The 20,430-nt window shown below is 39.1% G+C and overlaps 3 protein-coding genes across 3 annotated transcripts; 2 read left to right on the top strand and 1 right to left on the bottom strand.

Annotated features, from left to right (window-relative positions):
- The first annotated feature begins 6,556 nt into the window (after nucleotides 1-6,556).
- On the top strand, nucleotides 6,557-8,608 carry LOC144630103 (vesicular inhibitory amino acid transporter-like). The gene has a single exon (XM_078488391.1). It carries the CDS (start codon nucleotides 6,570-6,572, stop codon nucleotides 7,884-7,886), a length of 1,317 nt encoding a protein of 438 aa, XP_078344517.1. The 5' UTR covers nucleotides 6,557-6,569; the 3' UTR covers nucleotides 7,887-8,608.
- Nucleotides 8,609-11,710: 3,102 nt separating this feature from the next.
- On the top strand, nucleotides 11,711-13,289 carry LOC144630986 (trace amine-associated receptor 8b-like). The gene is made up of 2 exons (XM_078489340.1): nucleotides 11,711-11,737; nucleotides 12,242-13,289. Exon 2 carries the CDS (start codon nucleotides 12,254-12,256, stop codon nucleotides 13,163-13,165), a length of 912 nt encoding a protein of 303 aa, XP_078345466.1. The 5' UTR covers nucleotides 11,711-11,737; nucleotides 12,242-12,253; the 3' UTR covers nucleotides 13,166-13,289.
- Nucleotides 13,290-14,476: 1,187 nt separating this feature from the next.
- LOC144630523 (cyclic GMP-AMP synthase-like) lies at nucleotides 14,477-18,631 on the bottom strand. The gene is made up of 3 exons (XM_078488875.1): nucleotides 18,557-18,631; nucleotides 16,818-16,895; nucleotides 14,477-16,566 (listed from the first exon to the last, which is right to left on the bottom strand). The coding sequence occupies exons 2-3, from the start codon at nucleotides 16,847-16,849 to the stop codon at nucleotides 15,405-15,407; spliced, it is 1,194 nt and encodes a 397-aa protein (XP_078345001.1). The 5' UTR covers nucleotides 16,850-16,895; nucleotides 18,557-18,631; the 3' UTR covers nucleotides 14,477-15,404.
- Between the last annotated feature and the right edge of the window lie 1,799 nt (nucleotides 18,632-20,430).

Genomic DNA, 20,430 nt, shown 5'->3' on the forward strand with positions numbered 1-20,430 from the left:
AATTTAGTTCCGAATCGATGGGCTTTTGACAATCATCACACAATAGACCATTCCAGGCTTTCTCACCTTTATATCGGTATTGGTCATGTAGCGAAAGTATCAACATATAAACAAACTACATTTGTACAGAATGAAAAAGGTTGAAGACCCTCATTGTCCCTTTTGCACAAACGTAGACCAAACAGTCCTTCATTTATTCGTATCGTGTCCCATCGCAAGTGCTTTCTGGTCTGCCTTTATTAAGTGGTATTAGTCTCTATCCAAATACACCATCAGCCTCTCCAAGAATGAAATTATGTATGGTGTTTGAATAGTTGGTCTTCTTGTTCAACCCTTAACCACCAAATTTTTATTGGTAAATACTTTCTTTACTGCAAAACATTAAGTAATGTCAAATTTCAGTTCGCAGATTTCATAAATCTTGTACATGACAAAATAGAAAAGTGATCTTTTGTAAGTAGTGTAGCAGGTGAATTGTAAGTAATGTCAGTAATGTATTTTGTAAGGAATGTTTTGTGAGACTGGTTACAAACGTACTTAAAAACATACACTTATTACATAATTACGATCCCTTTCTAAATTAACTATTGCATAAATAACAGTTCTTGCAGCCCCCGTCTTCAATTAAGTGCGTTAAGTCTCTTTTCCTTATCCGACGTTTAAAAGTACTCACACTATCCATACCACGTTCCTCCATTGTCATCTCAGACCACAAAAAAGGCCTTAAATATCTCAAAGAAAGTTTCCCGTACTTAAATTTAACTCTGTGATTTCATTAAAAGTTAGAATTGAATAAGGTGACTTCATTCGTTTGTTTTGCTTTTGCCTACAAAATCGGGCGACGGATATCAAATCGGCCGGGGTATATTCGCTGATACCCGTCGTCCGATTTTATACCACGTGATGCGTTTTGTCCAATGATCGCGCGCGAAAATTAATCGGTGGGTTTAATATAATCGCTGATACCCGTCGTCCGATTTTGTACCACGTTATGCGTTTTGTCCAATGATCGCGCGCAAAAATTAATGGGTGGGTTATAAAGAGTGGTATTAGTCCAATAAACCTTAAAAAACCCAATAATGTAAAAGGAACAAAAACGATAAAGTTTTATAGCGGGTCATTTCACTCCCTCGTATGGGACTCTGCTACTTGGGTTCTATCGACGCCATCTCGGGAGTGAAATGGCGTGGAACTAAGAACTAAGCCTGATCGAGGGCTCAAATTTTTTGTTTACTCTTAACAAACTTTAGTTTGTTTTGACTTAGGCTTTTGGAAAAGGGATAAGTCAGCTTTACTAGAAAGTATCTCAAAACATCACTGAAATGCCAATATTGCTCAATTATTTTATTTTATGTTATTTTATTTTATTCTATTTTATTTTAGCAGTTATTTTAATTATATAAATAATAAGTAATTAAATTTAAGTAGCTTTTGCAATACTGCAATACTTTGTTGAAGTCATGCAAATAAAGCTTGTTGTTGTTGTTGTACTCTTAATAATAATAATAATAATAATAATAATAATGATGATGATGATGATGATGATGATGATGATGATGATGATGATGATGATGATGATGATGATAATAATAATAATGGTATAGCAAACAGTACCTCCACAGAGTGGCTCTTCGCCTGTCCACAGGGCCGTAACCAGACCTTTGCCATAGACGAGGCAAGATCTTGCTAAGGGGTTCTGGGGACAGGTCCTTCAGAAAATTTTGAAATCTAGAAGCTATGAAACTCTTTCAGAGACATTTTTCTTGAGGCATTTCCTGAGAAAAATCAATCTTTTTCAACTGGGAATTATTTTCCCAACAAAACACTTAATTTTGGGTAAAAATCTAGATGAGGCAAGTGCCTCGTCTTGCCTCTAGCTAGTTACGGCCCTGGTCCTTACCTAACTAATATTATAATTAGAAAATGAAAAAAAATATAATTGTTACCAGCGAATGTCGCATATGACAGCGAGGAGGCTAGTTTTCAATCCAGATGCATAGAAAATGATTGATTGTAACTCGAGAGGCATATTCTTGACCTTTCCGGTCATACTCTCGTATATTGATGCTTTAACCTTACTTGAGTGCTTGAGGTCGTGCTCTTTTTATCAGTGTCGCTACATGACCAATACCGGAATAAGGTAAAAAAAAAAAAAAGCCTGGAATGGTCTAATGCAGGGGATGACTCTCAAAAGCTCATCGATTCGGAACTAAATTAAAGAACTACAGGAAACGGAGAAATCAACGACAGGAAACGGAAAGCAATTAATGTGCCATGACGCCTTGTCAGTGAGGTTTGGTTAAGTTTGTGTTCAGTTAGGAGAAAACGTTTTCGCCTGATCAACTTTTTCAACCAGCAATAACCTCTGTTTATTTCAATTCAACAACAGTTTAAGTCGTTATATCAGCCGAAGCGCTTTACCAATATTCAATTTGTAGTTTCATTGTTTTCGTCTCTCTTATATATATATCTAAACTCCGCTGGAACAGCTCTAAAACGGCCAAAAACGTCACCGAAACACGCACAGAAAATAACACAAGGAAACAAGGTAAGCTATGTGTTTTTATTGTAATTTTTTCGTTCCTGAAAGACGTTCATTAAATTCCCAAACAAACTCTTATGAATTACGCTGTTAAGGCTGGTTCTCATATGATTGCCCTGATCTTTTCTATCGCATCGATCGTTTGCACACATGATCGATCGTTTCGTTCTATCACATGATCGTTTTTTGTGTAATGTTCTCATATAATCGCCCCGATCGCAAGAAAACTTTTTGAGAACATTATGCAGATGATCACTTACGTCTGCGGCGATTGGGGTGATCACGATCGCTTGGATCGCCCGTGTTCTATCCTTGTAGCTTCTCTTTCCCTTCTTCGCCGTAAAACTGCAATAACTGAGAGGATAGGAGGCCACAAGTTTTGCTCTTTCATCGAAGGCTACCATTGTGTTGGATCTAGGGATGCAATGATTGTATTTCGTAGGTCTTCGCTCATACCAGGCGATCGGGACGATCATATGAGAACCCCCTGATCGCTTCTATTCGCTTCGATCGCCTAAGATCGTCTCAGTATTTGCAAACGATCGATGCGATAGAAACGATAGGGATCGATAGGGGCGATTACTGAATGAGAACCAGGCTTTACGCTACACAACGATTCCCACCTTCACGAGCACTGTTCCAATCATTTATTTCAGTAGTAACATCAATTATTTTTGCCACCTTTAATACGTTATATTTTTCCAACTGGGGGTCTCTTCCCTTTTTCACTGTTAACGAATGCTTCGATCTCAATTCCGTGAGTACTAGCTGTAAAACCTTCTGACTATTCAAATTGTCAAGAGTTTGTAAAATATTTACTTGTTTAATACACAACGATGTGATTCGGGTGACGGATTCGTTCATTTGAAGGAATGCGATGTATGACGTGAATACCTTCAAAGCTGTGCACCGTTCGGAAAACACGCAAACGTGGTTTCAAGGCACCAAATTTTGCGTTTGTTTCAATTTTGCAATTTCAAATTACTAAGCCATTATGCTAGCAAATTTTCGCAGTTAAGTCGCGTGATCCAATATCGCTTTAAGAAAACTCTGAAGCGTAACATTTATTCATAAATGAAAACGGAATTTGTAACTTATCGCAAAGGCTTTCGAGATCTCGAAATCAGATCAAAGGTTTGGAGATCCACAGTTTCCAGTAACAATTTGCCACCTCTCGCATTGGAGCAGCGACAGCACCTGACATATAACTGAGACAACAGGTAAACTTGACAAGGAAACTTTATTTGATTTCTCGAGAGCCTGATACACAAATTCAAGGCATAAGTCACTTGCGGCGAAAGAGCGTGTGTTTTGCGCCTTGCGCTAGCACTCTTCCCGGAAATCGGCTATTTTTTTTAATCCGCCGCTCTGTAGGCAGGAAAATACGACAATCAAGGAATCGAACACTGCCTGCACGAGAATATTTATGGTCCATCTCATTAAGAGACCCTCTTACGGGGTAGCCGTGCTGCAATGTCGCATACATCTTCTGAGGACCGAGATGTCGCTTAACCAACGACTGTAAATCATGGTAAATGTCGCTGTCGTTTTTCGCAGGGGAGGTAAATGCCACCGAATCTTCAAGTTTTCCTTGTATGCTTCTACAATTATGGTTATGTTTGTCTTTATTTTCCATCCTGAGTTCGTTTGTTTACGCTTCTTAGCAGTTTGTGTCATGGTTTAGGATATAAACATCACTGACGTTTCTTTGTTTGGGAAAATGTTCTGTTAGAGGGCCTTTTAGCTGCACTTTTTCAGGCTAGGTAAAAATTAATCAATAGCAGCGAACCTGTGTGTGGGCATGGGGGCTTACCTGGGAAAATTTGAAAATTTGATTCTTCAGAAATGCCATTTATTCCCTGCATTCTGAGTCATTTCATGCGATATTTAAGCCTGGTTTTCACTAGCAACGCAAGCACAAGCGCAAGGATAACAGCTCTTATTTCTCCGTGAAAAAGGCTCCGACTCAAGCAAAAGCACAAGCACAATGCATTTTGATGCTTGTGCTTGTGCTTGCGGCAAGCACAAGGGTCAAAACTTGTCCTTTTCGCGTGATCGCGCTTGTGCTAGCGCTTGTGCTTGCGTCGCTAGTGAAAACCAGGCTTTATAGATATTTACTTGCCACGTTGTTATAGCTATCATTGTTAAATGCACCAACTTTCAATCATGTTGTCATTTTTTGTGGCGTTTATTGTGTCAATATCGCATTTCAGTACCGTAATCATGTCGGTTGTCGCTGTTTAGAAATTCTTGTGTCACCAAAACTCACTCAGGGACGCGTCACTTGTCACTTTTACCACTTGAAGGACTCATTAGAGACGTGGACTCAGAACGTGATAGAGAGAGTCTAGTCTCATGTATTTCTCAGGCAACCCTATATCTCCGTGTTTCAGCCCTACGAGCCTTAAGTCACTCCACAGGGAGCCCTTACAAGCGGCGTGACTGTTTGTTATAACGTGAAGAAACATTCAACGCAAAACCCTCCAAATCGCCCAAATTCGCCATTTTGAGGTTCAATAATGACAACAGACAACAGCTGAGGTAAGTGTATGTTTATTTTGACCTTAAACATAGATATTACTCGAACTAAGTTTACGATAATAAGACCCTTTCAATATCCAATACATTTCTTTATATTTCGAACGTACAAACAGTCACGCCGCTTGTATGGGCTTCCTGTGGTCACTCTCGGGCTATTTCCCGGTATGCCACTCAAAACCATTGTATAAATAGTATACAAAGCATAATTTCGATATACATGCCGTGTAGTGGATATCAGCCTTCCAATTGCAGTGTTTATACATTTAAGGCTAGGCGAGCAGCGATCGAACGAACACAATATTTTACTAACAACTAAGGTTAAGGTAAATGTCCTTTTGATTCGACGTTAAACTCCGCGGCCCCAAATCACAAACAATCATAATTGGTTTAATTTCTCGTTTCTTGTTGAACGTAATAATATAATTATGCGAATACATTTCTAATTTCCGAAACAACTGGATATTACAAAAACAAGTTATATTTCTCACTAGGGTTCTTAAATTGTTTTAATTTCGGGTATCCATACTCAACGAAACACAATCAATATTTCGATTATAATGTTTTGTTTGACCATCGTTTCTTCTTGAATAATAAGTTGTAACAGCCAACCATACACGAAGACTGAAAACTAAGAAGAGGTGATAATACTCCATGTTCGTTTTCCTCTAGAAATTTGTAACTGAACAACTTAGTGTTTTCTTAAACTTTTCATAAATTTTCACGGTAGTTTGTGAATATTGCTTTCTAACCAAATATACTTACAACATAGCTAGCAGAGCCGCGCAATCAAATTCAGTATACGTAAGTATAATCCAGTAGTGCACGCTGACAGAGTGGTCAAATCGCTTCGACAATTTTTATTTCCTTGCGCTAGTTTTCCTATCATTTTTGGCGTGGTTTTTAATTTGATGTACATTTCCAAAGGCAATGTCATTTAGCTGTGCACTATCAAAGTATGGTTTAGGCGGGAAGTTTGGAGAGCACTCAAGAAGCTAGAGCTACTCTCAGCTATCGACTAGAGCAACTCCGTCGTACGCTTCTTTCGTGCTCTTAACACTTTCCGCATGAACTATAGTGCACGCTAAAGCATGAACCAGTTGTTAATTTGAATGCGATTTCGCTTGCACGACATAGTATAGCACAGCAATATTAGTCAGAAAAAGTGATGTAGGTGAATTAAGCCTGTATTCGTTTAGATTAGACGCGTTTGTTATGCAGGTGAAAAAACATGAATATATACATACTCCTGCGTGACCTCTGCACAAAGTGGAAACCCGTTGTGATACCTTGTTATTGATTGTTAAAGTTTGTGGTGTGATTTCGGAAGTAAAACAAATTAGCATTTTCGTCAAAAGACCACTTAACCCTTCATTGTTCATCCTTTTTCAGATATACCCCACAAGGTAAAAGCTTTGTACGTATAAAGGAGAAGACCAGAACTAATACTGAAACAACTAAAGCATTAGGCTTGAAGCAATTTAAAAACATGTCAAAATCAAATCAATCTGTCACCTATCATTTGCTTAAAAACGACTCAGAAGAGCTGCCGCCACAACTAGATGAAGAAGCTTCGATCTCAGAAGAAGACTCAGCACAACAAGAAAAAGAGCCCACGGGCAAATCTTCCTTGTGGAAAGCGGTAGTGAACCTTATGAGTGACATCGAAGGCACAGGCCTCCTCGGCCTGCCGTACGTGATAGCTCACAGTGGCCTGGTGGCGATAGCGGCATTGCTCGTGGTTCCTTTGATCACTTACTACACCGGAGCAATATTGATAGACTGCCTTTATGAGAAGAATGAAGCCGGCGAAAGAGTTCGTATCAGGTCTAACTACAAGGAACTGGGGAGAGCGTGCTGGCCTCGTTTTGGCGCTACCATAGTTGCCGCTGTCCAGTTGATAGAGCTCTTTCTTCTCGCGTCGTTGTACCTTGTCTTGTGCGCCTCGCTTACAAGCAGTATTTTTCCGGGGTTACCGCTGTCCGATAAGGTTTGGATGCTCATTGCAGCCGCAATTGGACTTCCAACAATATTCGTAAAGAATCTCTCCCAGGTTGCTTGGCTCAGCTTACTGAGTGTAATAGCTTTATTAGTAGCTGTAATCGCCGTTTTGGCTTTCGGAATTGCACATCACTCGACATGGGATGTCAAAACTATCTTAGTCTGGGACGTAAATGAGATGCCAATCGCTCTCGCAATTATAATTTTTAGCTATATTTGCCATCCTGTTTTGCCTGGTGTCGAGGCAAGCATGGATAATACATCACAGTTTCGCACAATGCTAGCATTGTCCTACACCTTTGTTGCAATCCTTAAGATCGCGTTTTCTGTTTGCGCTTTTTTGTCGTTTAGTTCAAATATCCAAGAGGTAATCGTGAACAGCCTTCCCATGGGAGTTATACGCATGCTCGTCAATGGATTTTTAATTTTAAACGTTTTGTTTTCATATCCTTTTCGAGTCATAACCATAATCCAAACAATCGAGGAATCCGTTACGGTCGAGTCACTTCCATTTAAAATTCCTGAGATTGTTTGGTTTATTGGTATTCGAGTGATCACCAATTTCCTAACACTCCTGCCAGCAATTTCCATTCCTCACTTTGCGCTCTTTATGTCATTTATCGGAAGTTTAACAGGTTCCTTTGTTGCCTTGATTTTCCCAGCAATTTTTCACCTCATTCTGAAAAAGGAAGTGTTGAAGTTGTATCATTATATCTTTGACGTTTTAGTAATATTCACTGGAATTTTTGCAAGCTTATTTGGTTTATTTTTCACAGGCAAGTCGCTGCTCGAAGCTTACAACTGACTTTGAAAAGAGTTGTGGCCTGGGGCCCCCATATTTGTTTATTGTGTTCCTCAAACACTTGTAAATCTAGAGGTCCTTTAATATAGCAGTTGCTTTTGTTTTGGGGTGCATTGTTCCTGTTTTTTTGTTCTATTGTTCTCTCAAAGGATAGCGAGCCATTCACGTAAAACCTTCTCTTTTTCAAAGCGAGCTTTTTTCGGTCTCTGTCATCACAATGACTTTTTGCCTACAAATCGAATACAACGAGGCAAAGGAGTTGTTTTTTGTATTTGATTACTTTTGTAGAGACCTTTTTTTCAACTTTGCGAAAATTACCAAAAACTTTTATTGACAAAATGAGATTTTTCTCAGAAACACTTCCAAATTGTTTTATGCACGCTCTAGCACTGGGCTACATGACCTCTGCCCTTTATTTACTTTGGTTAAAGGTGTAACCGAACCGCTGTATGTATAAACGTTTATTAAATGTATAAACCTATTTGAAAAGTAATGAAGAGACAATACTAGTAGTTTCGAAACATCTGTTAGACTTGCCCCAAGTCGACTCTTTGGAGCGACGAAGTGAGAAAGTAAACATCTGTAAGCATTGCAAGTTACATTGTTTTAACCAATACAAGCGCATTTGGAATTTTTAAAGGTCAGGAACACTAAAATCATTAGTGCAATAAAGTATGAAAACTGTAAATGTGATTAAGTATTATTAAAGTGTTTACTAATACCAAGGCGACTCTTTGAGTGGACTCTTACGAGAACTTAACTAAGAAAAGGGCAGTTGGTATTTCCCAAAAGTTGTCGCGGTCGCTTACGAGAGCTTTTGATTGGAGAGTCTAAGTGACAATTCAAAGGCGGGGTTTCATGAAGGTTGTCGTAATTGGAGCTGGTCGCTTGCGAGAGAGGTCGCAAGGAGAGCTTCGACCGCATTATAGAAGGAAATAGCTCTTATGCATGTTTTGCGTCAGACTGGCTAGTTTCACCACCAAGCCTCGCTTCTGAAGTACAAACATGTAAATTTTATCATGAACGAATTCTCAAAGCAACACAGATGAAAAGAACACCCACGCGGAAACTGCATGAAGGTGGCAGAGGGTTGAGAATAATTCGCGCAAACGAGGCTTGGTATCTTGAATAAGGCCTATTGATTGTTTTGAAAGGCTGTACTAGGTGTCCTCTCAAAACTAATTTGAATTTGCGCGCGAAATTTGAGGATGGTTTGTAGCTGACGAGGATAAGCGAACATGCACCGAAACGGTACGAAGATTTCCGAACATTGCCGAACTTAAGGGGGGGAAACCATTTTGGACGTTTGTAATGCTAAACGGTGAATTTTTTGGTGTTTTTTTTTTGACGAGTGGAACGCTACTGAAAAAAGTCTCAAAATACGAAAATACGGATGTTTATTACGCCATAACTTTTACAATAATGCGAATTTCATAAAAAAAAAACCATACGAAGCATAAGCATGTGGACGTTCTTTATGTGTTGGCACTGACTTAAATGTTTCTAGATCTGATATTCAGCTTTACGAATTTTTTCCATTCCAGTGACATGGCTTGTCAAATATGGCCGTGATTTGAAACTCTTGAAAGACTCTTCAATGGAACAAAGTTGTTCGAAAAGTTTATCCGTATGAGGTTTGGCTTCCAAAAAATTACGGTCAGAAACCTTTTTTTAGCAACAAATTGGTGGTTAAGAAGGACCCCCCCCCCCCCCCCCCTTAGCGCGAAGGCACTCCGAAACAATGCACTTGTTATTCGAATCCTTATTCAGTTTTGGAAGCCACTCTTCGGAATTAGGCCATCCCCCTTTTTTTTTCTCTGTTTAGCGTCGTCCGACCGACCCAGATTTTCGCGTTTTCAAAAAAATGCAATACAGAAGGTAATGAAGGCAAAGACACATTATTTTAAATAATGGTGCATCCTTTTTACGCTGTTCTCGTTTGAGTGTAACCACGACGTCGATTTTTCCTTCCCCCATTGCCGCCATATTGACTTTGAAACCATGTCTTCTTGTTTTCAGGCTCCACGGATTTTATGCTGAGGTGCCGGGCCTCCTAGTTCCAGACTCCTTATCCACTTTTGTTTTGTTTTGTTTTTCTTTAATTCCGACCGACCGACCCGACGACGATAAACGAAAAAAAAAGGGGATGGCCTTACTGTGTCTCAGCATCATTGGCGGTCAGTTATTACAATTTTCTGTTTCAAGAGTCTAAACGTAAATACTCAGCGTGGGTGTTCTATTGAAAATCCGAGAATCTGATTGGCTCTGCTACTGTTATCTTCTCGCGATTCCACACGCGTTGATCTTAAAAGAAAAAAAAATATCCTTGACTTTTCGCTTGAAAAGGCATGAAATTGTTGGTTTTGGACATCAATCCTTTATAGTGCCTACTAAAACTATTAGAATTTTCCCGTTGACTAGTCGCTTATAGAAAACTCAGGCTCGTAGAATCCGCTATAATCAGTAAGGTATCCCCTGTCGTTATACCGTAAAAAGTTTCTCGAAACATGACATACAGGAACAACCTGCCGGTACCCTATGCCGTTCAGAAGGAAATAAGAGATTTATTTCACGAAGTAACGTGCTATTTGCTAATTGCACTGTCAGGCTTGACGTGGGTATGAAGAATGGATTTCCGGACTTCTTAATTGTTATATGATCTTATAGCCACTTAGTTTGAGCGGGTAATATTATTAAATTGATAAAGTGATTTGATTTTATAGAAGTAACGGATATATCAGTGGGATCTTGGTGAATATGTATTCTTTAAAATTGATTTTATGATTTCTAGAATATCCACTTACTTTTTACATCATAGGAAAGCGGACAATAAATTAATTGTTTGAGTTTTGTAGAACAGTACTCGACAAATGACAGGAACGCATTAGGAAGCGAGGATGACTAACAATGGTGAGGATGGAATCGAATGGAAATGGATTGCAATATGAAACAACTTGAAACACGCGAGGCTTGCAAGTAGGAAACCCAACAATAATGGTTTGATTTTGTAGAATAGTACTCCACAAATAACAGGAACCCATTAGGAATTGACTAACGATAGCAAGGACGGAAATGATTTTCAATATGGATAGAAAATTAGAAGCGACTTCGCTGAGCAATACATCCTAGAATTCAGAATTCTGTGATGTTGCAGAATTCCAAAACTTCCAAACTTACTTTCCATTTAGCCTGAGAATTAGACTGAAACTTTCGAAAATGCAATAGCTCGTATCTTTTATTCGGTAAAGTTCATTTAAAGACGAATCATTGCAACTTTTATTTCCAATTAAACAATACTCGGAAAAGATCAAATTGCGCTTGCTACATGTCTTGCTAAGGCTTTCGTTATAATTATATACCAAAAACTGTACTGATTTATACGCTGCTCAAAATATTTCTCATTAATAGTCTAAAAACCGAGATCAGTGCTAAAAGGACACTTGGGATGATTGAGTAGTACTTTTATTTACTCCTGTTTATTCTTTCATGTATGTTCTATTTGTAGTTACTGTGATGTAAAAGGTTTTTCTAACTTGGCTAACTTATATAAGATGCGAGATTTTCTCTAAACCGCAGTGTGTGACCGTCTGAAATACTTGAGGTACTTTCATGCGGTGCTCAGTTTTTAGTTTAATCAGTTCTGAATTAAAATGAATTTTGAGAACTTTTTAATTTTGAACTTTAATTTGGCAATCTTGCGGGAGGGCTTAAAACGATATTTGACACAATAGATTGACGTTTAAGCCTTTTAGTAATTTCTTGTCGGTAGCGGGTACTTGTGATTACTTTGTTCAACTAAGGACAAAAAATGTCAAAATGATGACAAGTTGTCGTGTCCTAAGGCTGGGGAAATAGTAAGTTTCATTTTTCTAATTTTAAATGTATGTCAAAAATCATTCAGAATGTTTGACCTATGACAAAAACTTTGATGATGAAGGTAATGAAGCCTTCTCTTTTGATATGTCATAGATACCAGAATTACTTGACTTTGAAGATTTATTTGTCCACTGAATATTGCGTAAATTTATTGACACAATAATTGACCTTAGCCTTCTTAGCGGGACATTGGCCGGAAGGGAGTGACCGTGAGGGGGGAGGACGGGAAACGGGCTTTAAAGACAAATGGACCAACCAGAGTCTTGTTTTTAGAGCTTTACTTAACTTTGAAGATTTGTCCATTGAATATTGCGCAAAACCAAATGATCAACTGATAGAGGTAGGGTTGTCCGTTTTAAATTAAAAGCAAATATTCGCTTCTAAGCCGCTATCTTTAAAAGATTATATTTTATTTTTGCACAGTACATCTTTCATTTTATATTACGATCAACGACTAATATTGAAGTTCATTTTTATCTCAGATTTCAAACAGCATGGCGACTAGTAATTCAACACAAGCGCTGGCCGATTTATGTGTGAAAGCTATAAGTATTGAAGGAAAAACTAGTTTGTTTTACGATGTAGTGACTTTTACAACTTGTGTTATGAATGCCGTTTTGTCGCCGGTGGCAGTGGCGGGAAATTCTCTGATTTTAGCGGCAATTTGGAGGAACCCGTCTCTAAGAACACCATCTTACATTCTGCTCGCTGGATTGGCTTTCACTGACTTCGGCACAGGACTCGTAACTCAGCCATTTTATGCCCTCGAAAGATTCGCTGAGTTTAAACGAATTAAAACGCAGTACTGTTTCGCGTACAGGATTGCAAACATAGCTGGCCCGTATCTTTCCGTCGCAACTGCTTTAACGATCACTTTTATGGCGGTCGAAAGATGGCTGCATGTCACCTGTCGCTCACTTATAACAGTACGCCGTGTATTCATCATATACTGTCTACTTCTACTTTTTCCAATTCCATACATTTTGCTTCGTTGGAAGGTTTTACAGAATCCTTCAGTTCTACCTTGGAGCAATTTGGTTACAGGATTTTCTGGTTTAACCTGTTTGGTCGTTATGTTGGTCGCTTACTCCAAAGTGTTTGCAATCATTCGTCGTCATCGAATGCAGATAACTCACGATCAGGGAAACAACGGCGGTATTAACCTAGCAAAATACAAGAAGTCTGTATTCACCATTCTGTACATCTTAGCGTGCTTTGAAGTGACTTATGCACCACATGTGTTTTGCGTTGTCGTTGTAGGGATGTTAAAGGATTACACTGAAGTATCCGCGGCATTTCTGCACTTAACATCGACCATAGTCTACTGGTCTTCTTCACTGAACCCAATTGTTTACTGTTGGCGAATGAAGAGAATTCGTGATGGTGTGAAGAGAATTGTGAAATAAATCTGCATGAGTAGGAAAAACGTATAAACAAACAACACAGCTATCTGAACTTAGGGGGCATCCGAGATCATTATGATCATTGGAAAATTCAGGCGAGTTTAATTGCAGCAGAACGGATTGGGAGGGCATCCTTGCAGACAAGGAATACTGTTACCAATAAAAACTTTAAGTTATCTTGAAAAATAAATAAATATATAAGTAAACAAACAAACAAACAAACGAACGAACGAACGAATCGAAAGAAAGAAAGAAAGAACGAACGAACGAAACAAACGAACAAACGAACGAACGAACGAATAAATAAATTTAAATTGTCGTTATTACCCCGTGGGGGAAAACTCCACTATGAAACGGCAGGGGATGGTCGTCGTCTCGCTTAGGGGTGTATAGGTGCTTACACAAAAGAGACATGTAGCAGGGACAAAATCAGGTGTTGTTCACACTGAGGAAACAGGTAGCTGGGACGGGAAGGGACCCTGGGAATATATATGGCACTTCGAACGGTTCGAATACGAAGGACATTAGGTAGAGTGGATCGTTGAAATTAACCTTAGAATCACACAATTTGGTCCAAAATATACCACACGAATCTGCAAATGGTGGACCTTCAACCCAAATGACCATATTGAATGTAAATAGCTGAGGTACAGAAATACCATTTCCCTTTATTTATTTATTTTGATATATTTTTTTTCACAATGAGCGGACTTCCAAGGCTCGTGGGCGGGTGGCGGGGATGCGGAGGCGCCTGTCGCCCCCCCCTCTCCCTACGGGCCTGAATTGCAGCGGGGACAAAATCACAATATGTACACACACAAGAAAATGTAATGGGGATATGTCCCTGCATCATGCCCCTTCGTGTGTAGGCACTTAAAAGATAAATAGAGGTAGTTTTAGTCGTTCAAGATGGCCTATTATTTCTATTCAGTTTCTATGCCGTTCTGAAACGCCACATCATCGCAATGATAAAAAAATTCCATGTCATCTTCTAACTGAGGAAAATCACTCAACACGGGACACAGAAGAGGCAACTATATGACCGGGTATGGAAAAATTCGCATTTTACTCAAAGGTTGAATTACCAATCTGTTAGCTCAATACAAAATTGCATCTTTAAGGTGGGGGGAGTGGTTTTTTTTTTTTGGTTTGTTTGGTTTTTAAGTTTTTATAAAGAATTAATCTTTCAAAAAGGTTTTTTACAAGAGTTTTCTATTCTAGTTGTTATCACTTTTTATATGTACAGACAATATCGCTAGTTAATTATTTTCGTCTCTTGAAACGACCTGAAAATAAACATGTATAGTCTGCATATACTAGCAACACGTGCAAAAATCTTCCATGCAACCTCTCTGCATCTTGATAATAAGGATAATAAGAAAAACTCGAATTTGAGGATTCCTTGTATGTACACAATGTTTATCAAAACTGCAAAGCATATTTACATGTAATTCGACTATTTTAAGTGCGGCTTTCGTTGCAATTGTATTAAACCAAGGACAAAATAATGGATAACTTTCCCCGGTTTTAATTTGCGTTAAGCATAACGCTGTTTACGATTGAAGGTGGGCGCTAAAAGGACAGATGACGACGATGATGATGATGATTGAAGCTGACTGATGTCGAAGGAAAGACACCTGATTTGAAAGTCGCCATTTTCATCACATTAGCATGCAAAGCTGGCGGTTTTCTCTCGCAGCGGTTTCTCACTCACCCTCCCTTCCATCCATTCTTCTCGCAGTTGTGCAGCTGTATACTTACCATTGCGCGGGGGAAATCGCCAGCTTGGTGGGTAGATGGCATAAATGATTTTTTAAGCAACACTAGATACGAGCAAGCACACGCGCTGATTGGTGTGCTAGCTACTGATAGTATATCAACTCATATCTTGTGAATAGAAAAATCGCGCAAAATAAATGTTTGTTTTAACTGTTACTGATTCTATTTCGTGGCAAAATAGCTAAATTTACCATGACCTACACTAATTGTTTTAACACTGTCCATAATGAGCTGTAATCAGGGTCGTTTTTTGTTTTCCCTGCTCAGGAAATGCGAACGAACTAATAGTTTTTGACCCATCACAGACTATAACAGATTATGTCCAGAATTTGGTTATACTTGTAATGTTTACAATTTGGTTCTACTTCTTGAACCGCGTTTGTTGAGACAATTTTTTTATGCAAAACCTATGAACAGATTTGTGTCCTCTGTTGTTCAGTAATTACGCTGTTGCACGAGGACGTTAAACATAAATTGCATAAAAGAGCTGTTTCTCATCTGTGAGTACTTGCTGTAGCCTTGTCTCAATGCTGTTAAGGGACGAGCCATTTAACCCTTTCAACAGATTAACACTCGGTACAAAGTAATGCGGCAGATCCTTTCTTTTCACACACTCTTGAATGTATCTCAACATTTCCAGGAATCGCTCACTGAGCTGGTCAGAGCGCCACTCTGCGCTAAGATTTCGATAGTGAAAAAAAGCTGTTTTAAGCAAGTAAAAGGGAAAGACGCGCAGCTTTCTGTCAGAGCTGAACAGGAATTTGAGGATTTTCAGACATTCTGCGCGGCAAGTACTTCCAGAGCGATCTAGGCTGGACATAATTTCTCTTTCTCTCAGCGAGAATGTTCTTCGCCACAAAATTGAACGGTCTGCATTACTTCCGAGCTCGAATTTTGTACATTCTTGAAATGCGCACGGGAGGAAGTAATGCATAGCACCAGAGTCGTCCTCTACTTTCACGCAAGGAACTAACTGCGCGGTTACAGAGCCTCCCCTGTTAGTATCCCGGATGATCATCTCAACCGCTGTCCCATTCTTATGCGTCCGCACTCTCGCTCCATCGGAGGTTCTTTTGGAGCTTTCAGTCCACGCCTGGGCTAACTTGTCAAGCCAGTTTTGCAGCTTATCTGGGCGCAAATAATCGTGCGTGTCTGTGAACCTGACAAGCTTGGTGTCGGCTTCTGCTGTCACCAGCTTTAGCTTCGAGTACAATTTTGGAACGACTTGTTCAACTGTAACATCTTCGTCGCACGTCTTCAAGACAACCATCACTTCAAACTCGTTGCTCTTCCTAGTTTCCAGTCTCTCGTACATGGGGCCAGCGTACTCCATGTTACGCACAACCCCAGTCTCTCTCTTGCAGAACTCGAGCAGTTTCTGGGTTTGGCTGTAAACGAGCTGTTTGGCCCACTGTGTATCGCTAGCTGGCAAGCGGACTTTCTCTCGATGGTACTTGCGCAAGTTTCTTAGCAATTCCTTCGGTCTTATGGGGTTGGCTCTTAGTTCTGGCGCCGAGGCTGCTGGGTACAAGTGGTCGGTGGATGCAAACCGCGGGGAACTGGTGCCGCTGAGGGAGTCTGAAGCCGGCCTTATATCGTCAAAAGACTTCAGCACATGGTCATCTCTAAAACGAAGCAAACAAGATGATTAAACTGTGATTTTGCAATGTTTTGCAACAATAATCCTCTTCTATTTTTCTTTTTGCTGGCCCGACCCATGGGCCCGATGAGGAAAGAGTGTATTTTTCTTTTTGCCGTAATTAATATCCTCCTAAGCAGTCAGTTTGGTAAATTAGTATTTTGAGTTTTCTTTCAGTCTAAAGATAATTTTCACAGTTGCAAAATAAGAAAAAACATCAGTACAGCTACACATTACCTTAATTTCATTGTGGATTCTTGCCCTCCCATCTTTCTGATAAAGAAAGGTGTACCACAATCGAGATTTCGTTGGCTTCTGGTGGACGGAGAATTAAAAGTTCATCAACTGCTATAGAATGGTAAACCATTAAAATGTCTTTAATGTAGGAAAGAACTACAATTTGCAACCGGTGCCGAACGCGGGAAAACGCGCGCAAGGCAAGTACAGTCCAAGTATGGCTCGTCGTTTTAATCTTGCTCCTGATTGGCTCAAAAAAGTATCAGTGGCAGCGAGTGGTGAGCTTTTGGAGAGAAATAGGTCTGCAGTGCATACTTTTTTGTAGAAAACAACAAAGAAACAATCAAACAAAATAAAGTTATTAAGTACTTTGGAACTAATTATACGCAGCGACCGTAATTACGTATACTTTAATAGAGCAATACACCGTATAGAGCGATTTTATTTAACCCGTGAAACAGCATCTAAATTAGTGCTAAATAGTCAAAATCAAACAGTGTCAAGTACGGAACGGACAACTATGGGATGGTCGCAAAAGCGGCTACTCGTGATGAACCCGATTTGCCGAAAAAACAATCCGATTGAAAGCGCATTTTTTCACCATTTCCTGACCTTAGGAGGAATTGGTGTAATTTCGATCTAAGCAAGGGAACAGGAGGGAGGAGGAAGGGAGCAGGTTCGCTCTATAAGTTTATTAAGGCCAAAGCTCTCGGGTTGGAGGGCGGGTTTGGAAATGTGTGTTCTGTTCCTTATCTTTATATTTCTTTGGTTTTAACGAAGTCATTTTGCCAAATTGAGCATGTTTTTAATAATAAAGCAATCTGAAAGCAATCAGTCGGTCAGTCTCACATCTCCAATAAATCCACCAAGTCAAACATTTGCACTATTCTTCGTTGTATAGGAGTCGTTCAACAGATTACATGCGCGAATATTTTTCTAATGCCTTGAGGCTAAGAAAACTGACAATTCATGAAAGATCTTGGAAAAGAAAAGAACTGAACTGCTTAAACCACGCAATTGTGTAGAAACATACTTGTCAAACAATTCGATTTACCACAAACAAACTAGATTTACATCGAGAATTCTTGGTCTGGAATTGGAAGGCACTGTTGAGCGGGCACTATCTACATTCTAAAATATTTGCATTTTGCTAATCAAGAGAATTACCGACATGCATGCCCAGGAGATTTTTATGTATGCAAATTTCGAAACCAGAAATATTACTTTATTGTTATAAATATTAAGATTATGATTGTCGAATATAACGGTGAAAACACGGAAAATAGCCTTCTCCAAGGAAACTGGAACAGGTTTTAGAATTTCAGTCATTTTAGCAGCTTACAGAAATAGGTATAAAGCTCACAGAAGCATATCCCTGAACCTTCGTCTGTGAGTTTAAATTGAGAAAATTAATCAAGTTTATTTTAAAATCGAATACGGGGAGTTTTAAATAATGAAGCTGGCACGGAAAAAGTGGTAGATTGCAGGTAGCTTCGCCGATTTAGCAAAACAGTAAACAAAGCACCTGTTCCTAAGCACAGCGCTCGCTTATGTCAACATGAAGCTACATGACGAAGGTATGAAAAGACCGGCGATAAATTTGGTTAGATCTCTCGCGCACTGAAGCATGTATCGACTTTGCCAAATACATAAACTGAAAGCAAACAGTATAACTCACCCAGCTAGAAATATCATAGTAACGAAGAATTCATAAGAGTCATAAGATATAGCACACTCACCTGGTCAAATATTAACTTATCAACTTCATACTCGAAGTCTACAAATGAAAAGTTCTTCTGTTTACAATGTTTCGTAGCTATCCCAGAATACTGTGCGAGAAGAAAGCCTGGTTAGGCTTGGTTCCTAAGCGGGTTGCCTGTGTGTTGTGAACTTGGAGAGAAGGCGAAGATATTGCAGCAGAAATTTCTCGTTTTTGAAGATCTTTGAAAGAATGGAATCCTCAGGAAAGGGAGCGAGAGTAGTTCGGAAAGATCCCTGGGCGCGATTTGAGGCGTGGAGATACCATCCAGCTATCAACAAGCGAGCGAACATGCGTAATTTTATTCCTGGTTTTTGGTGGGGAGTTGGTGCGTTTGTCATCGCTGTTGGAATTGAAAAGTTGTTAGAAAAACCCGACGACCATGGCGAACATCATTAACTGCAATGGATTAATAGCAGCCTAAAGAAACATTTTTACTGACTTTGTGTGAAGAAGTTAAATTAATGGATCCAGTGAGAGATATTTTTGTACAAAGGAACCTGGGAATAGATAACAGCATTGCTTGCCTATCAAACCACTCTTGGAACTCATTCTTCAGTTTTCTGGCCAAACTGGTTTCTAACTGATGTTTTTTCGATTGTCTTTTGTGACTGTTGCTCCGTAGTTGATGAAGCAATGATGACAAGTTCTTTTATTAAATAAATATGCATTGGGTACATGCATATGTAGATGGCATAAACTTAAAATTATGTAAAATTATGTGAGTTTTGATATAATTTTGTCTGTATTGTAAGAATGCTTGTAAAGATGGGTAAAATTTTGAAAACATGATAAATGAAACTTTTATCACACTCATCTTAGTTTTCATTTGAATGGACTAACAAAAGTGGAAGAGAATTAATTGGCCAACAGTGTATTCCCTACTAATCATTTATATGTTAGCTTCTTTTTTACATAATACTGATGTGAAATTATATCACCCCAGAGGGGGATATGGGTGTTTGCAGTGAATAAGATCCCATCCTGCGGTGATCTCAAACCCTACCGAATGCAATGTTTGTGTTTTTAAACTTACGGTGTTCAGTGAAATGAAATTATTTGCGGTGTTACAATTTTTTGTCTGACACTTGTCAGAACTAAGTTTATCTATAATATCTTTGTTGATCCGTCCAACTTTTTTAAAAGCACAAACCACATGTTTAATTTGTAACAAAATACCAGTAGTCAAATAGTGTCTACTGAGGCTTAAGCATTCAATCCCAAGCCGTTTTCATTGATAAATAACTCAGATCTCAATGGTGAAGATGTCCGCTGTGTAAAAAATGTTGGGGTCATGATATTGCTTGTCTTTAAAAAATATTATATCACATGCGGACGTTCAAATCGTGGGATAAAAAAATGTATATTGCAGTGACGGTGTTTTGTCATATTTTTATGCTTTTTATTTTTTTTTTTGCGGTGTTTTGGGTCCCCCCCCCCACCTTACACTGACCAACTCTTAGTTAATTCCTTTCACACATTGTGCTCATTTTTTGCCCAAATTGTGTCACACAAAACTTGTTTAGTTTTAATATCACCAGATTCCAGGTGGTGAATGGACACAAAGGACACCAACCACTGTCCTACAAAGGCACAAATTACTGATTGTTATTCTACAGATAGATGGCTGTACACAGGCTACGAGACTGTCAATGCAGCTTGCTGCATCATTTTCCTGTAATTAACATTGGTTTTCACAACATTTTCATGAAAACTGCTTGCATAGGGATAGTCATATCAGACTCGGTTTACGTATTAAATAACCACCTTGCAGGCCCCGTCAACTTCAAGAAAAATAGAGGTTTCAGAGTATTGCCTAACTGTTCATTTTCATTATTTTGTTTAACTCTATCA

This window comes from Oculina patagonica, chromosome 11 (assembly GCF_052425735.1).
Source record: "Oculina patagonica isolate OP01 chromosome 11, crgOcupat, whole genome shotgun sequence".
NCBI lineage: Eukaryota > Metazoa > Cnidaria > Anthozoa > Scleractinia > Oculinidae > Oculina > Oculina patagonica.